The sequence below is a fragment of the Tinamus guttatus genome, unplaced genomic scaffold, assembly GCF_059628265.1.
Source record: "Tinamus guttatus ecotype Peru unplaced genomic scaffold, ASM5962826v1 Tinamus_guttatus_pri_ptg000489l, whole genome shotgun sequence".
Lineage (NCBI taxonomy): Eukaryota > Metazoa > Chordata > Aves > Tinamiformes > Tinamidae > Tinamus > Tinamus guttatus.
Genome location: NW_028289023.1, coordinates 3,192,902 through 3,216,468, shown reverse-complemented (window position 1 = coordinate 3,216,468; position 23,567 = coordinate 3,192,902). Strand labels below are relative to the sequence as shown.

At 41.7% G+C, this 23,567-nt stretch overlaps 1 protein-coding gene across 2 annotated transcripts in view; it reads left to right on the top strand.

Annotated features, from left to right (window-relative positions):
- The window catches only part of LAMB4 (laminin subunit beta 4), a 45,567-nt gene extending 24,262 nt beyond the window's left edge, over positions 1–21,305 (top strand). The window contains exons 20-34 of one of the 2 annotated variants that reach the window (XM_088533221.1): positions 111–342; positions 1,842–1,999; positions 3,180–3,404; positions 4,537–4,757; positions 6,012–6,108; positions 6,818–7,193; positions 7,576–7,736; positions 10,556–10,761; positions 12,218–12,421; positions 14,369–14,513; positions 16,168–16,375; positions 17,855–17,993; positions 18,234–18,410; positions 19,408–19,561; positions 21,108–21,305. In XM_088533221.1, the coding sequence (XP_088389347.1) occupies positions 111–342; positions 1,842–1,999; positions 3,180–3,404; positions 4,537–4,757; positions 6,012–6,108; positions 6,818–7,193; positions 7,576–7,736; positions 10,556–10,761; positions 12,218–12,421; positions 14,369–14,513; positions 16,168–16,375; positions 17,855–17,993; positions 18,234–18,410; positions 19,408–19,561; positions 21,108–21,247 (2,843 nt within the window). In that variant the 3' untranslated portion in view covers positions 21,248–21,305. Of the gene's footprint in view, positions 1–110; positions 343–1,841; positions 2,000–3,179; positions 3,405–4,536; positions 4,758–6,011; positions 6,109–6,817; positions 7,194–7,575; positions 7,737–10,555; positions 10,762–12,217; positions 12,422–14,368; positions 14,514–16,167; positions 16,376–17,854; positions 17,994–18,233; positions 18,411–19,407; positions 19,589–21,107 lie in introns of both variants that reach the window. The other variant, XM_088533220.1, reaches the window with a different exon arrangement.
- The last annotated feature ends 2,262 nt before the right edge of the window (positions 21,306–23,567 follow it).

Here is a 23,567-nt window from a genome sequence, read left to right as displayed (position 1 = left end):
TGGCAAGCCATGTACAAAATGTTTCCACAAAACTAACAAATTTACCCACCCCCGCAGCACCTCTGAGTGGAGGTGTCATTGGATGCAGCGTTGCCTTTGGTGTTTTCCAGCGTGCGAATGCCACCCCCGGGGCTCGGTGAGCACGCTGTGTGACCAGGTGACAGGGCAGTGCTCTTGCCGGCGAGAGGTCGTGGGCCAGCGCTGCAGCCGCTGTCTGCCCGGCTATTTTGGATTTCCCAACTGCCGCCCGTGCTCGTGCAACGGCCACGCAGAGCTCTGCGACCCGGTGACAGGAGCGTGTCTCAACTGTGGAGGGTTTACAGCTGGAAGCCACTGTGAAAGGTAGGTGATGGCGGTCACTGCAGAGCTCACACCAATGCTGGTGGGTCTTTAAAATGTCTTTTGCCAGGGGGCAGTTCAACTTCAGCCATCAGCGCCCACTTAAGTCCCCATGAATGCATTGATGACCTTAACAGAAAATGTGCTTGGATTAAACTTGGCCTTACTACTGGATGGCAGGTGCATATTTGTTTAGAACGTGCGAGTTTTAAGGTGCTGGTCCATCTTAGCTGTTTTTGGAGGACTGGGGCACAGTCTGCAGAATAGCGTGTCAGGCTCCTGGTGCGAGTTGTGCAAGGTGTCAACGTGTCATGTGTTTGGAGACATGTGCAAAGTGCCATGTACAAGATAGACTTCTGCCAGTTTTCAAATAGCCAAGAGGCTATTTGTACCAAATACCCTTTTTAATACCTATAATTATCTCTGAGGAACTTAAACAAACATGTCCTCTTTGCTGGTTTGTATCGCTGCCATGTGACCAGCAAATGCCTTTTCCCACATGTTCCAGCTCCATTAAAACAGTGTTCCTCTTTTGTTCTACATCTTGGCAGCAGTATCAGAGAGTAGATGTCGGAGTAAAATTCATTCGCTGGTTAGTTTAGTTTGGTTGTTTTGCACCTTGCAATTCACTATTAAGAGAATTTTCCCATGAAACCTATTGAGTTTTTCTTGTGACACTCTTGGACAACAGAGTGGCTGTATTGCTTGTATGTGGTAAATAAATTAAAAATGGAAGAGCAAAGCACTTTTTGCCCTGTGCCTCCGCATTTGCTCCAGGCCCCAGGGCAAATATCATGGAGTAGCCACATTTTTTAGTCAGGATTGTGTAAATATACAGATTGTGCTCCCATCTGCCACCATAAAACAGGCTAAGGACTGATGGAGCTGCTTCAGAAGCCATTCTGCTGTCCTGCCCGGGGTCACAGGCATGGATGGCAGCGCAGCCAGCTCTGTGGCTGGTTTCAACAGAGATGCAATATATATATGCAGCATTTTCAATAGGAAATGTTCTCCTAGTGCATGCTATCAGTTTTTTATTTGCATCAGGATTTTCTAATGTCATTTCAACCACTCTGTTGTGTATACAGGGTGATAAACAAATATATGAATATATATAATGAATATGTATAATACATGTGATAGATGAATACGAAGGATTTTTACACTGCAGTTTTTAGCTATATGTACAGAGCATGTGTGGTGTGATATATGTATTGCCGTTTAGATTAAATTTGTTCTGAAGCAGGTGAAAGTCTTCAGTAATATTTCAGTAATATTTCTTGACGAGCAAATTATAAATTTATCTTTTGCCAGATTGGGGAATGCGCCTCTGATACTGCATTTTTGAGCATCTTTGAAGCTGGATATTCATTCAGGATTCATTCACCTTACAATGACCGGAACTGTTAAATCAATTATAAATATATGTAAATTGACTCACCTGCAGGGACTGAAAGGTGCATTTGTTGACTCACATTGCTTTGTCTTACCTGTTTTGGCAGGTGCCTGGATGGCTACTATGGAAATCCTGACAAAAGAGAACCCTGCCGCCCTTGCCTGTGCCCAGAGGCACCTACGAGCAGGAGATATTTTGCACATTCCTGTTATCAAGACTCCCAGACTGCACGATTAATCTGCAATTGTCTCAAGGGATACTCAGGTACAAAGCAAAATAAAGTGTGATTTTCATTATATTAACATTAATGCAAGGCAGAAAAGTTACCATGCTTTGCTCAGAAATGTGCAGTGAGAAAATGTGCAGATAATGGTAATAAAATAAATAACGAAAGTTAAGTATATAATTCACCTATGTGGATATGCTAAAGTCAGTAATTAATCTGAAGTGTTTATTCGGGGATGAAACTCTTGCATGTGTCCAGCTTTGCAAAAATGGGCTCCAATATTGGTGGCTCTTAGAGTTAGATGATTAGGAGGCATGAAGTTGTTCTGGGAAATCTTAACAAACTAAAATATGAACCAATGCTATCATCTTTCCCTAGATCATTTTTTTTTTTTATTCAAGAGGGATTTTGCTTGAATGATTGCTATAGGGCCATTTTTTTTCTTGTTGTTACTTACCCAGGGGACATCTGTCCTTAGAAACTACCAGTGTCCTCAGTTCTGAACTCTCTTGCTCCTGGTGGTCCCAGCAAAGCTCTGAAGCACCTCTGTGGCTCTAGGCTCACTTCCTCAGAGGCTGGGAAAGGCTCTGGTGGCACCTGGGCTGTGGGACGATGGAGTTGACAGTCCTTGGCAAAGAATGCACTAATGGACGAGATCCCCATGACACCAGTGTGCCCCAGAAAGGTCTCCAAGATGCACAGAGGGAGCACCCCTCACCAGGGAGGGCTCTGGGATTGCTGCAGACGTAGGTCATGCCAGTGAGCTAGGACTGAGAGCCACTGAACACCCCAGAACTCATCTGACCTCATGGAGGATCATCCAGTGGGATGGATCTGCTCCAGGAAAGGGCCTCCCTCCCCTCCATGTCATTGTAGGCCTCAAGGCCACAGGGAAAATCTTGCAGAATGACCCAGCACTTACTACCACTTTTGGAAAGACTTTGCTGGAAAAAAAAAAGATGTTCGGAGGTGTTGTCTGATGCTATTAACTCCCATTGAAAGGATTTCATGGTAAAAAAGGAAAAGTTTCCATCATCTTGCAGTGTGCAAGAGAGAATCTTAATTGATTAAGGCACAACAGTGTCAAACAAGTTGATATTTTCCATTGGAAATGTGTGTTTGAACAGTATGATTCCATTAACAGTATTGTTAAAAATTATACTTTCCATCAGCCCATTCCCATCAGCCAGCAAGTGTTTTTACCTTCCTTTCTGACAGGCAATCATTGCGATGAATGTCCTAGTGGGTTCTACAAAAATCCACGAAACCCTGGGGCTGACTGTTTGCCATGTTCCTGCAATAACAACATTGATGTGACAGACCCCGAATCCTGTAACAGGGTCACCGGAGAATGCACCAAGTGTTTACACAACACACATGGAGCAAACTGCCAGTTCTGCAAACCAGGGTATTTTGGCTCTGCTGTTGATCAGAACTGCCAAAGTAAGTAAGCAACACCTTGCAGCTGCGTATCACCACCAAGAAAAGATTTAAAGAACTTAGGGTACAGGCAGATGTTAGACTTTCGAGCCAGCACAACTAAAGCAGAGCAACGGAGAAAATATGCATCTGAGAGCAGCAAATACATTTCTGTCCAGTGATACAAAGAACTGTTAATGCAGCATCTGTTAAATTCTATCATTGTCATCCAAGTCTCACTAAATCTTATACTGAATATCTCTCCTAGGAAACATTCATCTGTGAAATGAATCACTATTTGTTAGAAAAACAAATGTGCATCCAGCCCTTTCAGGGAGGAAGCAAAATTAAAAAAATCAAAGATAATTGTTTATCCATGGTGCTGGTTGGTGCCAGCTAAGCAATGTTCAGTTAACCAGATGATCTCTTGCTGAGCTCCCAGACTTAGCAGTTGTGTTTATTAAATGACTAGAAAAAGACTGTTTAGACAATTGAACAGGCTACATGAAGACACTGTCCTTGTCTTCCACGTTATTGAATCTTGGTACAAGTTCAATACCAAGTTATTGAACTTGATATTTCTAATAGAAAGGAGTGTAAGAAAATTTAAAGTAACATTTCTTCAGTTTCTCAGTTTCAAAGACTATTTTCACAAATGAAGATGACTAAGGGTCTGATTTCTACAGGACAGAAAAATCTAGATAGTTTTAAGAAGCTCGTGTTCTGGGAGGGTCTCCAAAACACAGTGCAGGCCCATTCCCTAAACATTTTTGGATGATATCAGTTAGAAATGGTTTAGCAAGAGCTTTGTCCCATCTCAGGGCAGATTATCAGCTGGCTTACAGTTAAGTGACATTTCCCATGCTCTATCATGCCTACTGTAAATCAGCGACTCGTTCATCACATTTAACATTTCATTCTAATAATATTCAAAATTCACTAGGCCTTCATTTTTTGTGCCTGTCTTAAAAGTATTAAAAGCTCACAATAAGTTAGTTCAAAGCCATACCATAGAAGGATAAACAAACTATAAGAGATAAAAAAAAAAATCAAGTATCCTGGAAGTGAAGCTATAACACAGGCTTTATATACCATCTGATTGTCCGCTGGCTATCTGTATTACCATCTGCTGTAGTGATTGTCCCTCTTTTTGCAGGATGCACGTGCAATCTTGCGGGTGTGAGCGCTGCCGTGTGCCCAACTGGCAGCGAAGCCTGCGTGTGCGACCCGGCCACGGGGGCCTGCCCGTGCCTGCCCAACGTGGTGGGCATTGCCTGTGACCAGTGCGCTCCTGGCTACTGGCACGTGGCTAGTGGGAAAGGATGTCAGCTCTGTGACTGCAGTCCAAAAAATTCCCAAAGTCACCAGTGTAACCAGGCAAGAAAATTAGTCTGACCTCTGGGAACTGGGTTTGTGGCATTTTGACATGACATGGTCAGGACCCTCTCATAGACAAGAACGCTTATTCTTGTCTTACTGCCTGAAAATTCAAGTCTTTGGTAGTTTGGAGTTGGCATGGTGATCTCGCTTTGAGTCACTATGTCAAACATGCTTTTCTGATATTGCAGCTTGTTCGCAAGCAGGTTCTCTTTGCCCATGTTGTTCTTTGTAAAATGAATCATGGAAATATTTGGTAAGAAAATGACACGCAGAAAATACCTGCTTCATAAGCATGGGTACAGAGAAGCCATAAATCCAGTCTTGGTGTCACAAGAGTCTTGTGAGTGTTGTTTTAAGTATTATGCATTTAAGCATTTTCATAAAGTAGCAGTGAGGCCATGACTGTAATGATGCTTCAGGTATAATACTGTTCGAGTATGTTTATCATATTTAATTTCTGCTAACCTCTGTGAGCTAAAATGGAGAAAAATCTAAGAGTGTTTCAGAATACACTCGTGAAATTGTGATCACCTGAAATCAACAGCTGCCTCTCTACTGACTTAATAGCAACAGGAGCTTATCTCAAGATCCTGCTGATAGGCTTTCACACTTTGCTTTCAGCATGCTTTTTGCTCGTTCTAGTTTATTTAGTGGTTTTCCATGTTTTTCTAGGAAAAGTAGCTCTTAATTTTGAAGAACTACTACTGCTTTTCAGAGTTGTACTAGTTATCTGAACTGTAAATCCTTGCAGTTTAATTTAGTAGCTGAATTTCAAAATAAATTTTCTAGAGCAATGTACATAATGTATCCTTGAGATTTTAGTTACAGTGATATATAGTTAAAAGTTGAATTGTAAAGATCAGTACTTTGCTCCAGCAGAAATAAGAAATTAATCAATCATCTGTTTTATTAACTTCAGAGGGGAAAACCTCTGAGATAATGGTCAGATGATAAGTTCCTAAAGATCATCTCTAGACGGGAACATTCAAAATCTTTCTTATTAGTAAATTAAAGCTATGTCTCAAAATCCGTTTTGTTCTTACAGCCTTTAAGAAGGTGACTGTAGGTATCTGGGAATCTTGGGCAAAAAAGTATATAAACTATGTTGTTTAAAGAATGTGCAAAAGTAGTGCCACTGCAGGCCTCATATAGGTGTATTATTATAGAGGTCAAAGAGAAAATAAAAAAGCATACTTATATTCAGTCATTCTACTTTGTGGGCAGTTATTTAATGCTGAACTTTTGTTACAGTTTACAGGCCAGTGTCCATGCAAGCCAGGCTACAGGGGGAGGCGTTGTGATGAATGTGAGGAAAATTACTTTGGCAATCCACAGACACACTGCATTCGTAAGTATTATTAGGTGGGGGGCAACTGGATTAGAAACTATGTTTAAATTAATTTATGCCTTTCATTCAATTCATGGGGAGACAGGACATACATCTAGAGAGACCAGCTTTAACACTCTGGACATTTGTGTTTATACAATGGATGAAATTGTTATAATATTTATCTATGTTGTTGCTCTAGTTCACTGTAGCCTGAGCGCTGTTTTCCAGTCTGGTCTTTAGAAATTGTTGGCACTAGCTGAAGGCTGCCAAAGCAGTGTGTAGTGCAGCCCTGAGCAGCAACTCATAAAATATCAGCATGAGATTTCAAGTGGGATTTGTCTCACCTGACTATTGCTGTCTACAAGCTGGAGATCTGAACTCCTGTAGTCAGAGCATGTGCTCTTTCTAGGCCATGCAGGTAGCTAAGTGCCTCTGAAGAACCACTTTTGTTGGATACCTATTTAGGTTGATTTGGGGATATGCCCATTTCTCTGCAGTGACTGTGGAGGAGGCCAGATAGTTAGCACAGATTAGATGCTTGGCTTTTAAAGTTAGCTGATGTGAAATTTTGCCTTCAGTTTATCACCAAAAAGAATCCCAGTCTGAGGGGCTTGACCAGCAGCATCGAGAATGTTTTTGTATTTATTAGTGCAATACAGGGCATGCTTTTTGCATGTTTTGCTCCCAGGGAAGCAGCGCTCAGTATCTTTCTGTCCCCATCCTGCAGCGTGCGAGTGTAACCAGGAGGGAACGGGCCAGCCCAAGTGTGATCGGGCCACCGGGGCCTGTAACTGCCGCGCTGGTGTCACCGGCAGGTTTTGTGACCACTGTGGCCGCGGCTTCGAGAAGGACTTTCCCTCTTGCCGTCAGTGTCATCTGTGTTTTGATCAGTGGGATGCTGAAATTACTACCCTGTCACAGACTGTTCAAGGGATAATGAGGTTCGCTGCAAAACTGGAAGATAAAGGAGGACGAATGCCCAGCTGTGATATACGCTTCAAAGGCTTTGAAAACACCATTTCTGAAATTGAAAGAATTTTGAAACATCCTGTTCTTTCACTGAAGACATTTGCAGGCGTCAAGGATTTTCATGCCTTTGTGCAGTAAGGACTCTGCTACCCCCGTGAAGATTGCTTGGTTAAGAAAATTGTCTTCCTTCCCTGTCTTCCCCACCGGCAATGCCCTCCACTTGAAATCCTGGTTTCGATCAGCACTCAGATGCTGGTCCATTAGTTTACAGTTTTAAGTTGATGTATCAACAGATTAATCCATATATATATAAATTATTTGTCCCCCACAAGCCTATACTTAAATGCTGGAACTTCACAAGTTCATCCTAAAAGTTTCCTAAATAAGCTGTTACAAGTATATGCTTCTTTCTTAGAAAATGATCTGTTGTCCTCAAAATATTGCATGTCTCATCTCTCAGACTTCATCTAAGAACAATCCAGTGTGCCTTCTGCATAATTGTAATTTTTCTTTTAGACAAAAAGCTGCACAAATGGATCCACTTCACAATATACTTTATAAATTTCCTGACTTTAATGAGAGAATAGAAGAGATTGGGGAAGAAGCTGGCCAGCTGTATGAGCTTCTACAGCAGAAAAAGCTTCTACATCACAGTTTTCATTACTTGAATCTCAAAGGTAAGGCAGTCAGGAATTCATTGAAAAAGGTGAGCATTTTCCATAAAATTCCATGCACATTTTTCTTACCATAGAGTTGTACAATGTTTCAAAAGAAAACCTAGATTTTAGTTTCCCATGATATTGCAAAAATGTAAATACTAACAATATTTTTATAGTGACTTTCCAAATTGCACTTTATTTTCAAATGTTGTGATTTCTAGCATCCAAATTTTCAGATGCATTTGCCAGAGTCACATTAATCAAAAGTCTGATGAATCTTGGTATAAAGCTCAAAAGCTACCTGATTTCACAATGTAGACTAAAATATCAAAAAATAGAAGAAGATTTTTTTACATGCTTCTGACTCCTGTTTCTCTTAGCAATACTTTAAAAATGTTATTCAACAAGTGTTTGTTTAATTAAAGCTGGGAGTCATACTGTAACTTCCCGATGTTCCCATGAGAAAATGCGTAACTTCATGTGGTGAGGAACAAGTTCTCAACCATCAAAAAATATGGAGTCAGAACTGAGTTCCTTGGCATTTTTGAAAGACTTACTTACACCCTCCATGCTTGAGCTAAGTATAGTCTCCATCAGCTGCTAATTCTAATGACAATGTCACAAACTGGTTTCTGGAGAAGGAGGGAAATGTGCCAGCTGGGACTCCTGATCAGATACTACAATGGCAGGAGGAAACCAGCAGTAGATGCTCCACTAGCTGACCTTGGGAACAGCTGGGGGAGCCCCCCCAAAGATATGGGGAGGGCTGTGGAAGACACAAGATGGAGGCAATGCATCACATTTAGAGTCCTTCTATGTTTCATTCAAGCAAGAGAAGGATCAGCCTAAATCAGATTGAAAAGAATGAAGGAAAGGTCAAGGGAATATAAAGCTGAGGGAAAGGAAGAGGGAAGAGAGAGATGAATTAAGTTTTAAGGCATTTCTCCCAGGCTCAGTTTCCCAGTTTAATTGTGCATTGTGTTGACTTTGAGAAAGTCAGGAAAGCAAAGAAACAATAAATCCCAGTGAGGTCAGTGGTGCACAGCTGAAGCATCTGTGATGCTCTCTGGTCACACTCCAAGCCCACTTCACTCTTTAGGCCTCTGGAGGCAGATAAACTGTTCTATAAAAGGCACACGGGGGTGTGGGGAGGGCAAGACCTTGAGTTTAAGCTGCATTTCTGGTCAGGGCCACAAGTATTCATTGGTCCTGCTACCAAGCAGCTAACAGCACCAATTAACAGTCCCTCAAGACAGCAGCGGTGTCCTGGAGAGACCTGGCCTCCCTTGCCCCATCTCCAACTCAGGACCAGCAGTACGTCCTCGTTGTTGCTCTGCCTGCTCTTCCCTCACCCTCCTTCAGCAGCCCAAGCAAATGGGGTAGAGCAGGATGGAGGATATACCCATGTATCCCACCTGGGACACATTTGTGCCCTAGACACACAGAAGGGATGGGGGTCCGACCTACCTCTTTGCAGAGGACTCAGCAAATCAAAGGTCAGGAGTTAGGCTTCCTCACAGGCATGCACTCAGACAGTGCTAAGATGCTATGTTTAAAGTAAAGAACTTGGAAATGCTACAGCTACATCACAAAAGAGCATGTAAATGCATTTGGGCTATTTAATGAAGAGCTGACCCACTGTAAAATATTCCTGCCATGGAATTCTTATACAGAAAATAATCTCTTGCTCAGATATTGTGATGCTCTTGCCAGATGTTTTATGTAAAGACCTAACTTTAAATTGGATGTTTCCAGGAGTTGAAACATAAAATAAATAGACCTGACTCCACACAACTAAACTCTGGTGAACTTGATTCAAAGCAAGGCCAAGTGTTTTAGTGCCTTGTTCAGTAATTGACTTCAATAGAAACTGATCTGGTTACCAACACAGAAAGAGATAGATGTCTATCAATGACATCTACTGCCTTTTTTGTTGCATATCATCAGTTCTGGCTTATTGCACATATTTCTCCCTGGGGACTTGGGAAATCTCTGAGTTCACTGGAGGTCTGGGCAGCCTTGACAGCAGCAGCTTTAAATAATGAGTTTTCAAAGGGCCATAGTTCTTTCTTTAGGCTATTAATCTGCAAAGGAAATGTAATTTTCTTCACCCTTTTTGAGTCTCTGCTTAAAGGAAGGCTTACACTAGGCAAAAAAGAAACACCTTTGATGGAAAGCATTTGTTGCCTGGACTAGAGCGAATATGTTTTTTTAATACATCAACCCTAAGATTAAATTTTTCCGGAGCCAAATGAAATTTATAAACTCCCATTTATATTCTAAATTTTGGCCTCAACTCCACAAACGATTTTACTTTTGGGTGCTATGCTAAGTAGAGACAGGACAAATAAGTCACAGAAGCGATCATTTCATTTTTATGATTGGCAGAAGCAGTTCTCCTCCTTGAACCTCCGAATAGCAAAAACAACAGGAGCTTCTGTCAAATCAGTAACTGTGGAAATTGATGACTAGTGAGGAATACAAATTAATAACAGTTTGTATCATTAATCAGATTCCCTTTATACTTTTGGAACTTCCACTGGCTTCCCATGTACTCTGGGCTCTGAAGAATTACGTAGGATCCACTGCATTTACATCCATCTGAGCTGGTTTTATGGTCATCAACAGCTATTCCTACTTAGCAGCTGGGTGAATGAGAGATTAAAGAACCTGCCTGAGAAAGTTACAATTCATGTCCTTCCTTGCTATTCCAAATCAAACACTAGTGACACAAACTCAATCACCTGTCACTCACCACATGTCTAGAATTCAAGTAAACACAGCAATTTAATACAACAAAAATGCAGTCTACACTAACATTATCTCTGTTCCTTTAGAGGCTGTCAGCAACATTAGGAAATACTTTGAAATATCGTTGTTGGCTGAAAATAAAACTAGTGGGACAATCCCTACCATAAGATATTCCGAGTACACCAGAAAGAGTGTACTTGCTATGCTGGACAGTCTCGCCTTGAAAGAGGGCAATGTGCTGGAACAACTCAGGATTCTCAAGACTCCCGACATCCAGATTTTGAATGAAAAGGTAGGTAGCTATGGATTTTTAATGGGAGCTAAATAAAAATCTCCTTCTAGATGCTCTTACTAATTTTTATTTTAAAAGGATGTTTACGTGCCTTTCAAATCTGGAAAATGTTCCCTGGCAGAGACATGCAGTCTTTTTAGAAACAGCTGTACTTGTCAGGTGCTAGCGACCACCAGCCTCCTGGGAGCCATTCCTCCCACGCAGAGCCAGCAGAAAGAGCTATTTAAGCCCTTTCTAGTCTTGCGAGCACCTCAGGGTAAAGTATAAGCCCCAAACATCATCATCAGTGGCTTAAACTTAAGCTGGGTACTTTGCTCTAGAGTGGACGAGGAGGCCTTACATGATCCTCTGCATCACCTGTGGGATGGGAAGGGATAATAACATCCTGCTAGGCAGTGATCAGAGCATCTTCAGCCTCCACTGCCAGACCAGGAAGAGGAAATGTGTCTAGAACTTCAGTCTGACTGTCCATGTTAAAATATCTATTTTATCTCTATAGGATCAATTCAACCCTTCTTTTTTCTTTTTTGAGTCTTGCATAACTGAGTGCATTTGTACCCTGTACCCCTTTTATACTTCACATGTGCCACAGTTTTACCTAGACGTGAGACAATCACACTGAAGAGTATGGTGCTTAAAATGGACTTGGTTGTATCAAAGATGAGAAAGTCCATTATGCTCCTGAAGTTCCAGGGCAGGATGAGATATCAAGATCTTTGGCCCTGCCAGACCCTGGTTTTCCCACAGTTCTTCTCAAGGATTGCTTAGTGTCCATTTTCACCCCAAAGACTTCAAAGAGCCAGCGTCTGCCTGGACCACATCATAGACAATAGATACTGGGTAACCCAAACTGCTCATTATGTTCATGACCGTGGACCCCTTAGGATGTAACCTGAGAATTCTTAGTGACATTTCACATGTAAACAAGGTCTCATCCCCACCAACCCACCCCAAAAATAGCATTAGCCTTTTTCTTTGATAGCAATTTGTTGGTATCAAAAAAAAGGCCAATTATTTTTTTCACTGAATTGGCTATATGTATGCATATATGTTTATACAGCCATGTGAGGTTTGCCAGATGAGTCACTGCTGAGTGCCCGAGTAAGACCTGCACGCTGGTGATATGGTAGCATGTTGTGTGCGAGGTGATTTGGATCCTTTAGGATGTATCTGTGGGTTGGATATGGCTAGGGGACCATTCAGCATTTCATTTCTGCCATAGAGGAGTGAAGCAAGTGTTTTAGTCCAGCATATGGAGCCCAACAGTTGGCTCTTGCACGGAAATGCTTGAAGTCATGGATTGCCATTGCATCCTTTAAGTCAAGGAAGGGCATCTTTGGAGGGACTGAACTCTCAGGGAAAATCTCCATACAAATTCAATGTCCACGTGACATTAAACATCTCCCTTCCTCAGAACCACCGAGGATTCTTGACACAAAGCTGTTGTTTATTGTAGGTCTGTGGGGCACCAGGAAATCGGCCCTGTGTTTCAGCTGCGTGTGGAGGAGCTCTGTGCCGAGGTGGGCCCGGGCCCAAGCAGTGCGGCGGCCCAGGCTGCAGGGGAGCTCTTCCTCGTGCTGCAGAGGCCTTCTGGAGAGCTGAGGAGACTGCCATGGCCTTAAAAAATTTGACTATCCAGCCACAGGATCCTGAGAATCAGGTGCTGTATATCAAACTTGCATTTGTTCAGTGAAATGGATGAAGGATGGGCAATGGAGCAATCCCTTCATGGAGAACATCATCTTGTCCATAAGCCCAGTTATGCTAAAACGCTCAAAATCCAGGGAGTCCAACACATCCTGTGGCACTGCTGCTTTCGACAAGAGGGGTCCTTCTCTGCTGCTTTATCCCATTAGGGAGGAGAAACTGCCTGGAACACAGAGATGAGAGGCAGAAAAGCCCAGCTCACTTCCAGAGCAGATTGCTGATGTTGAACAAGGTGCTAAGGAGGGGATTCCTACCACATGCTTCATGGCAAGGCAACTGGCAGCACCTAACCTAGTCCTCCACACTCCTGTTAGAATTGGGAGAAGAAACAGGCAGCTCCAGCTCTTTCTTCTCCATATCAGATACATACATGAGGATGCAGTAGTCACTGATGGAAGATGTATTTTTTTTTCCATACTGTAAATGGCTGGCTTGCTTAGATTTTATATGGCTAACTTGTAGGCAGCTAAAATGAGGAAAGATGCAGTAAAAATCCCCAATCCTAGAGAAATGCCCTTGCTCCTTTGACAGCATCTTAGGGATGGACTATGTCCCAGTCCCACAGGCACAGCACAGTTCAGTACTGGGGGAGTTAGTTCCCAGTTCTATTAAGGGGCTAGTTACTAATTATACCTTACTTCTCCCTACAGCACTAAACTCATTCTATATAACTTTTTTTTCCTTACTGTTAAAGATTTTTTACAAATAATTTCAATCCAAAACTTTGTGCCCTTTCGTTGCTACCATTTAGAAGAGCACCCAGTGATGGACTGCTCCTCTTTGCTGCACAGTAGCAGTGAAAATAATTCAAGCAAAATGTGGCCAACGCAACATGTGCAAAGGAAGCAAAACAGACAAATCCCAAAGCAACAGTAAAGACAGTTTGTTCTCATTAGAAATCAGAGATGACGCTTGTTACAATTTTAGGCAAAAAAAAAAAACATTTTCCAACAGAAATGTAATTCTGCTGTGAATTTGTTCTGCCCTTCCAGGGTGCTTAGGCATCCACTGCCTCATTTTAAAATACACATGAGAGCGTGTTACAGCTTATGGGTTTAGAAAGGAGCAGTCGGGGCACACGCCTGGGCTCCAGGCCCTGCAGAGGTATCCATGAAGGCGGATGCCTCACTTGGAGGTGGCAACAGGAGGCTGCTGCTTTTGGTCCTCACAAGCCTCGGGCCAGCTCTGCTGCTGACAGCATGTGTGGATGGGGAGTGGTGAGGACTAGAGAACGGGCAGGATGTTTTTGAGATAATTCAGAAACAAAAACATCATTGCCGTTCTTGTTGCACAGGGAAGCCATGAGCCTCTTCCCTCCACAGACTGCGGAGAAGCATTTCCCATGCATTTCCCAAGGCAAAGCGTAGCCCCAAGGAAAGCAAAATGCTGTTGGAATTGGTTAGTTAAACTAGAGCTCTCCATTAAATGATCTGGAATAAAAACAGAGTGGGAAAATGCAGCTTTGAAATACAACCTTTGAACCCTACCTTTCTGACTTATTTCCCCTTAAACATAATTTTAACAGTAATTCCAAAAGAAGAGGCAAATTAATTATGTGCCTTTTTCTTAATCTGTTCACTCACACAGTGCAAAACTGCAATAGAAATAGCTGCCAGTGTCTCCTTTTAGAAATAGAAGGTGTTGTGGCTTATTGGTTATTTAGAGAAAGAGAAAAATGCTCGATTTAGGCTTTGCTTCAAGGCCAGATGAAGACCATGATGTAACAACTTCTGGAGCTCCCCAAAGTGGTTTCCAAAGCCACTCCATCCCTTCCATCTCCTAGGATCAAATGATTCTATCTGGGAATCATATCAAAATTATTTTGGTGTCAATTCAACTGGCCAAGCAATGGTATGTAATCTCCAGAGGCAGGCACTGCTATTTCTAAAAATATTTCCAGGTTGAAAGCCTCAAAAAAATGGCAGAAGACACCAAGCTGAAAGGCTCGCGATTAAATGGGGAACTAGGGAGAGCTAAGAATCAAATTGAAGTGGACCGAGAGATCACTAAGGAGTTCATCAAAAAAATAAAAGCCTTCTTATTAGGTAAATATGAAAAAAGGTACTTTCTAACTCATTTTTCTTTGATATATTCCGGTATAATATAGCATGATACATCGAAAAAGTTTAGCTATATACCTATCTAACTTCCTGTCTACCTCCTGATCTGAGAAATCTTTTTCAATTCCTTCTTTTATAGTGTTCCTTTCTCCCAGAAGACATTACTTCGTATGACTTTTCCCATAGATCTGTTGTGTCATCTCTTATTCATTTGCTTAATTTGAAACATGCAAGCAATTCCCTCAGTGCCTGGTTTATCTGAAAAAAAGTGCCACTGATGTAATTTCATATAGTATATAATGTCCAGGCACGATCCAATACATCCTCAAATTGTTATTCCATCCCCTTCCTCCAGACCCATAAATAGAGGATCTAAGTAGGGAGCGTGGGAATTCGGATACAAAGGAACATACGGCTCCATCTTCTCCATAAAGCTGCAACTTGAGGAATCAAAGGATTCCGGACAAACCCTTAGCTCCCATTAAAAATAACAAAACAACCATACATACCTAAAACTTTTCCACCCTTGTGAAAAAAGTTGTTAAGAGACTGACCCTAAGATTTCTTTTAAGAAATGTGCATAAAATGGGTGTTAAAAATGTCAAATATGTTAGTCCTTTTTTCATCTCTTGAATGCAGCCAATGTCATAACATTTTAAGGAGCGCGTGTTGGCAGTTTTGGAGGAAAACCTCCATTTAAAGCCTTAAGAATCTCAGATTTTGTTTGGTAGTGACTGCCAAATCCTTCTTTGGCTCTTCCTTTATATGTCTTAGTATTTTTTGCTTTGTAAACTAAAATTTATTAACTATAGCAGCTGAGGTACTTGAAGATACATTAAATCTGCTCTACTGTACATTGACATATTTCTGCAGAAAATAACTCTCAGGCATGTGCTACTGTTTGCCCTGTAGATGTCTATTATTTAATTATTGGTAAGTTACTTTGCAGCATTATTTCAAACATTTAGTGTATGTTTCAAGTGCTTTATCACCCAAGGTTTTGTCTGTAGAGGAAGGGGGTGCAATGAGAAACGGCGATGAGACTTTGCAAGGCATGAACTGCTCTAGCCCAGTGTGCCTGTGCAGAGGTGGAGCTAGGAAGAAATAATCTGTAAGGGGACTTAACAGAATACAGTTTTTCCACTACAAATTCTCTTTCTATCTCAGTCTGAGCCAACTTTCCTACTAGCCAGTGAAGGAGCCACTTTTCAGATGTCAGGTGGTGGCGGGGAAGGGATTACAGCCACATGCTGGCTCGGGAAGGCTCGTTTGCACCGCGGGCTCCTCAGCACCCCTTTGATCTGAGGCTGAGGAGAAACGGGCTCTGACGCGTTTAGCTGTACTGTGCGCCGAGCTAAACCCTCCCAAGGGTTCACTGCTAAATCAGAATTTTAATAACTCTGTTCAAAGCAGGTTCAGACCCTTATTTTAGACAGCTCTGACAACACTAATAGCAGTACCTGGAAACACAATACTAAATTACAAAATGCTAGAGATAATTCTCTTACCCCCTTGCTGTGCTTATCAGCTTTGTTCTGACGCATATCTCAATGGGTAGACAACCATAATGGTCATTTACATTTCACTGGGAAGTTTCAGAATGTGTTTCAGAATGCTGTAAACACTGTGTTTTTTTAAGATGAGAGTGCACCTCCAGAGGACATCGAGAAGGTGGCAAACTATGTTCTGCAAATAAAGCTTCCCCTGGCCCCACAAGAGCTTACAAACATGCTCAACAAAATCAGAAACGTTATGAGCTACTGTGAGAAGTACAGACTGAATGTGAATAAGAGAAACAGAAAAATGGAAGAAGCTCAGAAACTACTGGTGAAGGCAAAACAAGCTGAGTGAGTAGATATTCTCTTACGGAGGCACTAAATCCAGCTGAAATTCAGCTAAATACAGCACAATAAGGCAACTCCATACCCCAGGCAGTTAGAAATCCTAATAACACTGGAAAGAAAGTTCAGATTACAGCTGATTTCATATTGCCATTTCTACAAGGGTCTCTCCAGCATCCGTGAGCCTGCGCGGAGCTGACGTGCTGTTTAAGGTTATGGCTCCCGCGAGCTCCGGGCTCCTCAGCAGCTGAACTTAGAATCATAGAATCATAGAATGCTTAGGGTTGGAAGGGACCTCTAGAGATCATCTAGTCCAACCCCCCTGCACACGCAGGGACACCTAAAGCACGTGGCACAGGACTGCATCCAAGCGGGTTTTGAAGATCTCCAGAGAAGGAGACTCCACAACCTCTCTGGGCAGCCTGTTCCAGTGCTCTGTCACCCTCACTGTTAAGAAATTTTTCCTTAAGTTCCTATGGAATTTTTGATGTTTCAGTTTCCGGCCATTTCCTCTAGTCCTATCAGTGGCCACCACTGAAAAGAGAAACCAATGCAGCTACTTACCAACACATGGGATCTGGTGATCATTATAGCTGCTTCCCTATGAGGTTTGAGTAGGGATGGTCAAGGAAAGGGATCCTGCCCCTTTCCTCAGCTCTGGTGAGGCTGCACCTGGATTAGGAGGTGCAGTTCTGGGCTCCCCAGGACTAGAAGGACATTGAGCTTCTAGAGAGGGTCCAGCGTAGAGCGATAAAGATGATTAAGGGACTGGAGTATCTATCGTATGAAGAAAGACTAAGCAAGCTGGGCCTGTTTAGCCTGGAGAAGAGAAGGCTGAGAGGGGATCTGATCAATATGTACAAGTACCTGAGGGGAGAATGTAGGGAGAATGGGGCCAAACTCTTCTTGGTGGTGGCCAGTGAGAGGACAAGGGGTAACAGGTACAAGTTGAAACACAGGCAGTTCCATCTCCATGTGAGGAAGAACTTCTTTCCTGTGAGGGTGACAGAGCCCTGGAACAGGCTGCCCAGAGAGGCTGTGGAGTCTCCTTCTCTGGAGATCTTCCAAACCTGCCTGGATGCCACCCTGTGCCACGTGCTCTGGGTGTCCCTGCTGGAGCAGGGGGGCTGGACTGGATGATCTCCAGAGGTCCCTTCCAGCCTTAACCATTCTGTGATTCTGTGATAATGAACCAACAAGAATTGGGAAGAAAATATATTCACCTCTCAGGTGAGCTTTCCATAATAACAGTAGCCCACTAGGTAACCAGCTACCATCACCGTTAACCTGTTATCCAATATATCCACACGTAACATCCCTTCCTGATATTTGGCTTTGCCAGCTGCTATACACAGTTACAAATTACTGCCACAATTTGTAATGGATGGTGTTTGGACTCAAGGGAACATTTCTACACATGAGCGTGGGTGGATTTGAAATGTCTCCTTTCTTCAGCCTCCACACTTTTTTTTTTTTTTGCTTTAGCAAATCAGCAAAAGCTCTTCCACCTGTGAATGAAATTAATAACACACTAAAAAATGTTGTGAACTCCCAAGGACACTCCAGAGGAACTTTCGAAAAGCTAAATGAAGAGATACAAGAAATGAGAGCACAAATCTCACAGGTATCTTGCTGTACATCTTTTAATTTACTTCACTAACTGCATTTTAGAAAATAAAAAGTCTCAAAGTTTCCCCAATGTAAGTGTAAAAATGAACAAAAGAAGAATGTGGCTCAGTTAGGACATCGGTTCCATAGCATCTTGGGGACTCCCCTATCTGGCATTATCATCTCCTCCGTGGCTGAGCTCTGCAGGTTGGAGGGACATGGCACAAAAAAGCAGCTTCCCATTGTTCTGTTTTAGGCTGAGACTCAAGTGAACAAGACAAGCGATGAACTAAATGACTTCTCAGCAAAACAATCTCAGATGGAAGATGAAATTACCGTGTTGCAGATGAAAATGATGAAGAGCAGGAATCAAGCTACAAATGCAAAAGCAGGGGCAGAAGCAGCAAACAAGCAAGCTCAGAATATCAAGAATGTAAGCCATTCTGTCACATGTTAAAGAAAAAAGATACATATATCCCTTTTATATTTTGTACTTTTGATTCAGCAGTATGATTGTGTTATGCTGTTCCCCTCAAAACTGTTGAAGTTTTAAGTATGCTACCCACATATTTAAGATATCTAGCAAGTAACAATTCTGTTGTTGAAGCCTGAATGAAAGAAACACATCCATTTGTCTGCCTACTCCATGACATTTTTCCTAGCTCTGTGTATAAGACTCACAGTCACCATGGGCACCAACAAACACAACAGAACAATCCACAAAAACAGATATTAAAATATATGCAATGGGAGAAGTCTGGCCATTCATTTAGTGCCACTCTCCTTCAGCCAAAACGGCTGTGGGAGTTGCAGAGTCCTGGGTTGGCTGGGTGCTTTTTAGTAGCTCTGATTTTTGCGACTGCGCTGAGGCAGCTGGAAGTTCCTAGCGGGCTGCGTGAGGAGAACCCGGCTCCGCAGCTCACAAGGCGGAGCAGGACTAAGCTCCCAGCTCATAAGAAATCCAGTAGAAATCCCAATTGCAGCCTCCACGGCAAGCTAAATCAGTATGGGTGGCATCAGTCCAGAAATATCATTACTGCTAAAAGTGTAAATAACAATAATAATAATAGCTAATTTATTAAACTTTAATTAAACCTCGTCGCAAAATGAATTTTACAGAAAAGCTGTATCAAAAGAAGTAAAAACAGCATGAGCCTTGAGAAGCTTAAATGATATTTCCTTTACATTGTCATCCCTCTTATGCTCCGGTTCACTTAACTGGCAATTTGCTTTAATTGAATTCTGTCAGGTTTTGGGAGGCTTTGTTCAGTGTATACTCGTTACAGTGTTTTTTTAAGATTTCAGAGAATGAGAGATGGAAAGTTGATTTAAATGGGATAAGAAACAAGGTAGAAAAATCTTTTTCAGGATGCCAGATTAACTGTACAATGCTACATTTTCTTAAACTATGCAATGGGGTTTTGTTACAGGAATTTGCTGACATTAAAAGAAAGTACGGCATTCTCCAAGAGAAGCTAAAAGCCAAAGGACGTCCGAAAGTAACATTAGAGAAAGTGAAACAGCTGAAAGAAGCAGCAGAAAAACTGGCTGAAGAGACTGAAAAAAAAATCAAAAGAATCACAGGTGGTGTTCTCACTTCCACAGCGAGCAGTGAAAATTGTGAAAGTCGTGTATTAAACTAAAATTTTTGTCTACAGACACTAACTGACTCGGTTCACCTGAGATCAGTTTAAAAACAATTTGACTAATGAAAACCCCTGCTTGAACCTACCTGAACTGTTCAAAAGTAGCTAAATTGATTTGGCTTATGTACATTTTTGGATAGAAATTGGTTGCCATTAGCAGAGTTCAAGAAGTGCCCACAGAAGGACTTGCAGTGATTTAATTGCAGCAATTTAAGAATGTGAAAAGTGCAAAAGTTGCCTAACTCCTCTAAGGCTCTTAGCAGTGGACTCAGCTGCAGATTTAGCTGGGAGCCTTGATTTACATCCTTGCTTTGGGCATTCAGACCTTAAATCATTCCCCTGTTCTCCATCTGTACTTACATTATTTGAGCAATGACTCATGCTAATAGAGACCTGCAGGTAGCCTTTCTTCATCAGCCTGTCCTTGCTCCCTTTCAGGGATAGCTCTGAGCAACAGCAGGAAAAAAAAAAAAAAAAAAAAAAAACACGGGTATAAATATTGGCTTGTTTGAACAAGTAGAGAAACATCTGTGTCCCCGAGCGGGCAGCAGAGCAGAGCGCAGACACGTGTCCCAGGCACATCAATCCAGTCTAGTGTCTCATCCGCGTGCGCCTTGGAGATCTCAGCTCATCTGCACGGGACCTGCTGAGCTATAGCAGGCAAGAAGAAGGGGCTATGGGTTAGGAGAGACCACAGCTCCTTCAGCACAGCCTGACAGGCAGGTTGAGACCATCACTAGAGAAATTATGCGCCAACTTCCACTATGTCTCCTGTAATTGTACCCAGGGGACCTAATTCTGCCTGTAGGGCAGCTCTGGGCTTCTCCACTGAGCATCCTGGGCCTAGGATGAGACCTGACATTAGAAATTACTGCATCATTTAAAGAGAACTGAAACAAGTTTCCATCCTGGGAGGAAATGCTTCAGGTCAGGATCTCCAAATCTGCTCATTTTGAGCAGATACATTGAGAAGAACCATTAAGATCATCCCAGCCATTCCAAATGCTCTGACGATAAGTGCATTGGAAATGTAAGACGTGAATAATGTGGTCTTGACTCATTATCAGTATGTTCTAATTTGTGTAGCTTCACAGGGACCAGTAGTGTCATCTCTGTAAGAGGGTGATCCAAATCTGGGCCCAGACTGTCCAGGCTTTATATTCCTCAGTGGACACACCGTTCCTCTGGGTTTTTTCGATTTAAAGCAAATGCTTAAGAGCTCTGTGTCCTGGCCCATCACAGTCGATGGACAAAAGCATATACTGAGAAATGAACTGCTCTAAGACGGTCACATTCCTTTTTAAAAATCCAGAAGCCAGACTTTTGCCCTCGGTTACACAAAGAACACTTCCCATTTGAATGGGCTTATTTCCTCTAAAACTGATTGGGAAAAAAAATGCTGTTAAACGCTTGGTTTTACTCACAAATTACAACATTACTTACAACAAATATGCTCACCATGACATATCACTTTACTTTTACAGATTTGGAGAAGAAACTCCAGGATCTGAATCAAACCAAGCAAGACAAGGCAGAGCAACTCAGACAACTAGAGAAACAAGTGATAGCCATTAAAAATGAAATCACTGAGCAGGAAAGCAAATTTGCAACCTGCAAAAGTTAGGGGCTGAGGAGACCATCATGTCAAGAAAATCTGGAATCTGTGTGTGCCACCTCCTGAACTTCCCAGCATGGGAAATACATCTCTGTAAATACATCTGAAGGTGCATATGGTATTTTGGCATGTGGAACAATGTAACTTCCTCTTGTTTTTTAGTCCAGTTTGAGTTGATATGAAAATAGGAAATGCTTTCTAATAAAACACCGGATTGACTAGTCAGGATGCAGTCTCTGAGGGAACTCTAAAATACACTCCTGTACCCGGTGTAGGGGGATGGAAATGCGCAGAGAGGTTGTATCACACAGCTGAAGTAATGGTCTCTAGAAGAGACTTCGCTCGACATCCCCATTGAGCCAGCGTACTCCTCAGGGTGCTCTCCGTCCAAAGAAAAGAAAAGAAAGAAAAGAAAAGAAAAGAAAAGAAAAGAAAAGAAAAGAAAAGAAAAGAAAAGAAAAGAAAAGAGAAAATAAAAGAAATAAAAGCAAAGAAAAGAAAAGAGAAAAGCAAAGAAAAGCAAAGAAAAGCAAAGAGAAAAGCAAAGCAAAGCAAAGCAAAGCAAAGCAAAGCAAAGAAAAGAAAAGAAAAGGAAAGAAAAGAAAAGAGAGAAAAAAGAAAAGAAAAGAGAGAAAAGAGAAAAGAATTGAAAAAAGAGAAGAGAAAAGAAAAGAAAGAAAAAAAGAGAAGAAAAGAGAAGAAAAGAAAAGAAAAGAGAAGAAAAGAAAAGAAAAGAAAAGAAAAGAAAAGAAAAGAAAAGAAAAGAAAAGAAAAGAAAAGAAAAGAGAAAAGAGAGAAAAAAGAAAAGAGAGAAAAGAGAAAAGAAAAGGGAGAAAAGAGAAAAGAAAAGAAAATAGAAAAGAGAAGAGAAGAGAAGAGAAAAGAAAAGAAAGTAAAGAAAAAAGAGAAGAAAAGAAAAGAAAAGAAAAGAAAAGAAAAGAAAAGAAAAGAAAAGAAAAGAAAAGAAAAGAAAAGAAAAGAGAAAAGAAAAGAGAAGAGAAGAGAAAAGAAAAGAAAAGAGAAAAGAAAAGAAAAGAAAAGAAAAGAAGAGAAGAGAAGAGAAGAGAAGAGAAGAGAAGAGAAGAGAAGAGAAGAGAAGAGAAGAGAAGAAAAAAAGAAGAGAAAGGAAAAGAAAAGAAAAGGAAAGAAGTTTCTTTTTCTGGAAAGTTTCTGGAGTGGGACCTTTTTACTTTTTATGAGCTCTTAGTGAAATGATATAGCTATTTAAAGGTAGATTCCTTTTAAACTGAGTTTCCACATCACATCAAGCTGAGTTCACAGGAACCTTTGATGAGCAGAAGAATTTCCTTTAATAAAAATCATGAATATGATTAATTAACAAGGTTACCATGAGAAACAAGCAGGTGCTTATCTTTTTTTTTATGGCTTTTAGGATAGCCTTTGCACACAAAGGAACTTCTTAATTTTACATTTGGTAGCAAGATTCTGTTGCAACGGATCACTTCATAGTGTTGCTTAACCTGCTATTAGCAACCCCTTAGAGACACACTCAAGCTATTTGATGATTGGAGCCTAAAGCAATGTTTCAAAAAAACTGCAAGTGTGCATGTACAGTCAATGAGTGATCTATAGATTGGACCTACTTTACTTGAATAATTCACGAGGCCTACGATCTTTTCTCCTTCCCTTTCTGGAGACCTCAGAGAAGTGGACAGGGAGTAGAGATGTGCAGTAATGAATTGTTTTGGCAAATTGCTCCTTGCCTTGCCTTGGTTATCTGCAACTTTGCAGCTGCTTCCTTCATGTGTGACTGAGTATAATCCCAAACAGTGCTCCATCGGATGGAGCTGACAATGATGGCTTGATCATCATGGCAAGATCAAACCCGGCTTTGTTCAACGGCTTGAGACAAACATCACCAGCACCAAGAAATGCTTCCGTGTTTTCTCCAGAGATCATGGGGTGCTGAATAACAGTCTCTCAACCTCAGGATATAAAGCACTGATTTGATGGAATGGGGTCCTCACTGTGATTTCATTGTATCTTTACATCACTGTGACAGCAGTGGTATGGAAATGCAAAAGCAACAAGCTAATGGTAGCTAATATGGAGATCTACAAAGTGTTACACTGCTTTTGTATAAAGTCGAGGGGAAACTGCAAAGAAGATGGGACTAAACTCTTCTTGGTGGTGGCCAGTGACAGGACAAAAACACAGGAAGTCCCATCTCCATACGAGCAAGAACTTCTTTACTGTAACGGAGAAAAAGCCCTGGAACAGGCTGCCCAGAGAGGTTGTGGAGTCTCCTTGGGAGATCTTAAAAAACCCATCTGGATGTGACCCTGTGCCAGGTGCTCTAGGTGTCCCT